General features: G+C 37.7%; 3 protein-coding genes across 3 annotated transcripts in view; 1 reads left to right on the top strand and 2 right to left on the bottom strand.

Annotated features, from left to right (window-relative positions):
* The window catches only part of LOC105167861 (transcription factor bHLH30-like), a 3,535-nt gene extending 1,894 nt beyond the window's left edge, over positions 1-1,641 (bottom strand). The window contains exon 1 of the mRNA XM_011087700.2: positions 549-1,641. Within this exon, the coding sequence (XP_011086002.1) occupies positions 549-818 (270 nt within the window). The 5' untranslated portion in view covers positions 819-1,641. The remainder of the gene's footprint in view (positions 1-548) is intronic.
* Positions 3,465-4,802, top strand: LOC105167860 (senescence-specific cysteine protease SAG39-like). Its single transcript, XM_011087699.2, has 2 exons — positions 3,465-3,971; positions 4,054-4,802. The coding sequence occupies exons 1-2, from the start codon at positions 3,536-3,538 to the stop codon at positions 4,641-4,643; spliced, it is 1,026 nt and encodes a 341-aa protein (XP_011086001.1). The 5' UTR covers positions 3,465-3,535; the 3' UTR covers positions 4,644-4,802.
* On the bottom strand, positions 4,997-5,407 carry LOC105168575. Its single transcript, XM_011088710.1, has one exon. It carries the CDS (start codon positions 5,405-5,407, stop codon positions 4,997-4,999), a length of 411 nt encoding a protein of 136 aa, XP_011087012.1.

Here is a 6,000-nt window from a genome sequence, read left to right as displayed (position 1 = left end):
TCACAAGGAGAAAATGGCAAATTGCATTTGAAACTGGAGTTGAGCCTGAGAATTCCAATCTGTTAAATACCAAGCTGCAAAATCTTGGCTGTAAGCTACAACAAACATTGAGCACCACATGAAACTTGAAAATTTTTACTTGACTTTGGTATTTCAGAATCACATATGCTTATTAAGATATATGTTATCAAAAATAAAGAAACATCTATCAACTGACAGAATTTGTGCAGAAACATGTAGACACACACACACACACACACAGAGGTACTGAAATGTAGCAACATATACAAGTATAGAACTGTTGCGCCAGCCAGAATCACCGCAACTATTGACAATTCCTAAAGTCCAAAGCACTTCAGTAGATTTCTCATCTTAGTATATAATATAAATGGCAATCGAAGAGACCTGCAAAGTAATACCTACACTTGCAAAGCATACAAATTATGCATATAATATTTAACTTCGGGTCCTGGATAAACTAGATAATCTTAGTTAATGTAGGAAAGAATGGTAATACCTAACCAATGCAAGCAAGGACATTTACTGACCTTTTCATTGTTTGGTACAAGACCTCGAAGAGTCACCAAATGTGCATTGATTCTCTCTCTCCTTCTCCTCTCGGCCTCACTATGGCTCTTCAAAGCAGCTATCGTCTTTGTCTCTGGAACGCCAATTTTCTTGCCCATTCTCTCTGAAGCCTTCACTAACTCTCCCTTGTCACCATCCAATACCAATGAGTGTTTAACGGGCATTGAATTCCGGGACGACTGATTCTCACAATACATACTCATCAGACTCTCAATCCAACCGTTATGCATATATGTAAAATGCTTATTAGTGTAACTTAAAAATCAGGACACAACTGAAAATGTGATCTGTATCTCAAGACAAAAAATTTCTTAAGATAGTTGTTTGCATATGTTTCAGAAAGATCAGCACAAAGTGTTCAACTGAAAACAGATTACGCATGTGTAAAACCACCCTCAAAACTATTCCAAGAAATTAAAACAGGGCATCTTGGCTACTGACCAAAGGTGCTTGTGCATGTGATTGAGCGTGTGAAATTAAAGTTGAATTTTTACGAGTGTGAAGAAAATCTAAATCTTGAAAACTTGCCCAGCATAAATTGCAAGTCTTCTACACATACAAATTGTAAAGACAAGGAATTTGTGCGTGTGTATGGAAGTGAAAAATTTAAGGGTCTAGGCCAGGAGGGCGAGTGGCGAGCGCAAACCAGAAAGAAAGCATTTTAGATCGAATCTTAAGCGTGGCAACAGAAGGGATTATGGCAACGAGCGCCGATGATGGCATGGACATTATTTTCTTGAAGAGGCGCTGAATGAGAAAGAAACACAAGTGGGATTGCCTGCCGCTGGCCTGGCTTATCAAAAGAAGATATTTGACAGAGTTATCAGTGGCAAAAAATCGACATCTTTTTCTTCTTCACGGTCTTGAATTCCTGCATTTCAAAATCTTGCTCCGTCTCAGTGAATCTTTGACACCCTCTTGCAGAAGTCGATGAAGATACAACAACTGAAAAAACAGAATATCTATGCGGGAATTTGCAAGTTTGTGAATGAATAGACAGACAGTCACAAAGCCCAGTTGCAATTGAAGACTTTTCGGGCGTCAGCGAGAGAGCCACAGAGCAGGTTAAAAGAAGCAAGCTGTAGTCGCATTAAATATGATTAGTTACATTGACCGAAGTTTGAACTTGTCTTTTTTCATTTGTCTTGTTTTTCTTAGATACGGTAATTGAGTATTAAAGCTTCATACCGTCATCCTTCACGTCATGTATACGTGACACTTTAAAGGAAATAAAATCCTTATCTTATAATAAGATTTTTTATTAATTAATTTTGGTCGAACTAAATTAATTTTAAATTAAATATAATGTATTTATTATAAATTGATCATTTTTTAGATAATATACTAATCCTGAATTAAATACATCATAATTATTATATAATTAGTGTAAATTTAATAAAAATAATCTAAGTTGAAATTTCCTTCCTTCCTTCCTTCAAAAATATTTTCTTTTATGACTTGAAAGCAATCAGATGTGTAAAAGAAAGCAATATATTTGACTCATTTTTCAATAAGACATAAAATCATAAAGAATTATTAAATCACTTAGAAATAGTACACATGTCACCTAAACCTACTAACTTTTGACATCAGATTCTTGCCAGAAAAGAGCTAAAAGCCAAAGTCAAGACTCATCTTCCAATTAATTTAGGGCTGACTTTGCTCTGATAGGCTCAGAGGTACCTTTCTCATCAACCCCTTCAATCAAGATACTCATCCAAATTCAGTTCATCTATAAACTTGCCTTTCAGCAGTCAGCACAAACAACAACTAATCCATATTCTTTAATGTATATAATACAACATCATCACAAGTCTAAATACTTAAAGTCAATGATAGTGTTCTTACCAGACATTTCTCTGATGATGTATGAAGTGAATCTCTTCAATGCAACGAATTCAGATGTTTCAGCCCATCACTATTCCTGGTGTATGCACACTGACAATATGTTAGATCTGCCCAACATGCCTTAATGGGCCATGAAAAGTTCCCATTCAATACATACCCCACACCACACCACTTCCATGAAACCAATTTTCTTTGAAAATTTATCATATACCCAACCCTTTAGTTGTCCAATTGGCTTTTTTTTTTTTAAATTCTATTTCATCTTTTTTTTTTCATTCAATATATACACTCAACATGTATAATTTGACATTATATATTTTATTGTCCAAAAGATTTTATAAATATGACGTATGTTGAATGGAATAAAAGATAAAATAAACTTTGTAATAAAAAATTCAATCCAAATAGTTGTTCCAACAGACTATTGTGTCTAATACACAAATATCCGCATCATGGCGTTCAGAAGGTTGCCGATTTCACTTCAGCATGCTCTAGTCCTCAACTCTCTAACACAAACTATCTTTTATCTTCGTCTTCATATTAACGTGCAGTCTAAATAAATGTAGTTTAATTTAGAAACCGTAATTTTCTCATCAATACACGACACTCCTCAAAGCCATAAACTTGATCCTTTCCAGTCAAAATTATCTAGCTGTAGGCATCAGCTGTTGCATACGGAAAAGGGTGTTAGAGTGCTTAGCATTTGGGGCAAATTGAGTGCAATTTTTTAATTTTGTGCCAACTGATTACGTTTCTTAAACTGTTGTCATTTTACCAGATTTTAATCAACATTCAGAACTCTAAGAAGAGTGCTCATGAGAAAACTACAAATATAGAAGATAGACATGCTATCTATTTATTTTAACAAATATGAAACAGCGTCCACGCAACTTTCTGAATTTCCGTCTCGTTCAACTTGCCGGGTTTTCCAGGGACTTTGCTACACTCTGCATTAGGATCTAATTGGCAATGGAAATTCAGTGCTCTATTGTATAAATACCTGATCCCTCGTGTAAGAATTCACAGCATTCCTTCACATCACAAGCTCAACATATTTACTACATTTTGATCTCAACACGTTCTGATCAGCGAGCAAAAAATGGCCTTGAGACCCAATTGGATTCTTTTTTTAGCTGCATTGGTTGTCTTGGAAATATGGGGTTCTCAGGCCACAGCCCGCACACTGCCTGATGCATCAATGGTTGAGAAGCATGAGCAATGGATAGCACAATTTGGACGTGTCTACAAAGACGATGCAGAGAAGGCCAAGCGGTTCAATATATTCAAGGAAAATGTGGAGTATATCCAGTCCTTTAATGAAGCAGGGGCTCGGCCTTACAAGCTTGCCATAAACAAGTTTGCTGATTTGACAAATGAGGAATTTCAGGCGTCACGCAATGGGTATAAAATGGGATCTTACGGGAAGTCATCCAAGGTTTCATCATTTAGATATGCAAATGTTACTGCAGTTCCAGCCAGCATGGACTGGAGAAAGAAAGGAGCTGTTACTGGTGTTAAGGATCAGGGCCAATGTGGTAAGTGAATTAACCGTTCCTAAGTTTAAGTTTCTATTTTCTTGGGACGAAGAGACTGAGTTTTCAGGAAACAAATATACAGGATGCTGCTGGGCATTTTCCGCTGTTGCAGCCACGGAAGGAATCAACCAGCTCACAACTGGGAATCTGATTTCATTATCTGAACAAGAACTTGTGGATTGCGACACAAGTGAAGATGAGGGGTGCAACGGTGGTCTCATGGACAATGCCTTTGAGTTCATTATCAGTAATGGTGGCATCACAACTGAATCCAATTACCCGTACGAGGGAGTTGACGGCACCTGCAACTCTAAGAAGGAGTCATCGCATGTTGCCAAGATTACAGGATACGAGGATGTTCCAGCCAACAGTGAGTCTGCGTTGCTGAAAGCTGTGGCTAACCAACCAGTATCTGTGGCCATTGATGCTAGTGGATCCGATTTCCAGTTCTACACGAGTGGAGTTTTCACCGGACAGTGTGGAACCGAGTTGGACCATGGCGTTACTGCAGTTGGATATGGGAAAACTAGTGATGGAACCAAGTATTGGCTCGTCAAGAATTCATGGGGAACTAGCTGGGGTGAGAATGGATATATTAGAATGCAAAGGGATATCGATGCTGCAGAAGGTCTCTGTGGCATTGCCATGCAAGCTTCCTATCCAACTGCTTAAGTGAAGTTGTACAAGCTCCCCAAATAGAAAAAGAATTTCCCTGTTTATACGTATACTACTCGTATTGTTTCTGAAATCTGTTGTAACCTTGTCCTTATGTATATGGAAATTTATGTACATCATGTATGAAAAGGCCCCATTTGAAGAATTTTCATTTTACATAACACTTTCGATGATATCGGACATTTGCAGATAGATGCTTCTGATAAATATATACGCCTTCAAATACCGTATTATTGATTTTTCTACTGATGGACATAAACATAATTCGAAGGACGAAAGAGAAACTTAAGAGAAGAACAACATTCGGAATGGAATTCCATAATCCTCACAGACCATGGGACTGATATCATTTACTGGCCAGCAGCAAAGGCCTCGACAGGGAAAGTCTTGGTGATGCCTGCAAGACTCTTGAAGTGGATCTTGCCGGTGGGCGGATCATCAACAATTATCTCACTGACTGGAGGCCACAGCATCAGCTCTTTCGCCTTAACTCCTTTGAGCTTCTTGATCCGCTTCTTCTGCACGTAGCCCGTTATATCAGTGTCATAACTCACAAGCTTGCTAATCATCTTGAAATTATGTTCTACTTTTTTCTTTTGCTGGATCCACATGTACCCTGTGCTCCTCACAAATCCCACTTCAACCACATCAGCCAGGGGGAGCAGCCCTTCTGGCAGGTCGAACTCTTGAAGAAGGGCCACGGCCATTTTTAGCCCTTCTTCATGACCATTCTTGATGATTGCTCCTTCCTTCTCCGCCATTGTTGATAAGATTTTTAGTTTGATCTTCTTCTGTGGGAAGATTTTGCTTCCCGGAATTTATACTGACCAAACCCCCAGCAAGAAACAAATGCTATGGAGAAACCAATGTGAACAACTTCGTATTTTCCGTTCTTTAGCTACAATGTGCTCATCATTTTCCCATAAAAAATTGGCATCTTGTGCAGCACAGTCTGACCGAGACAACGTTTTTATTTTAAACATATGGTGAATTCACCATAATCTTAGTTGTTGTGTTATCAAGGGAATCAATCATCAAACATCCGATATTCATAGATAATAACCACATCCCAACCCGGAAATCAACGCACGCCTCATTTTTTATGGTATCAATCAATTCTACGACACTCAAGCTTACCGGGAAAAGAAGATGATATTTTCCATTTCACTGATTTATTTAATAGCGATGAATTACAAGGAGATACCTATCGCTAATCCAAAAAAATCTTAACAAACTAGTCAAATAAAAACTAACTAATTACTATCCCAAATCTTGCAAAATCGATCTGATTAGATTTTCAATAACAAACTAATCTTGTACTAACAAACTTATAGCAAATATAGGATAATGTTTA

The sequence above is a fragment of the Sesamum indicum genome, linkage group LG8 (genome assembly GCF_000512975.1).
Source record: "Sesamum indicum cultivar Zhongzhi No. 13 linkage group LG8, S_indicum_v1.0, whole genome shotgun sequence".
Classification (NCBI taxonomy): Eukaryota; Viridiplantae; Streptophyta; class Magnoliopsida; order Lamiales; family Pedaliaceae; genus Sesamum; species Sesamum indicum.
This window is presented reverse-complemented; position numbering and strand designations above follow the sequence as displayed.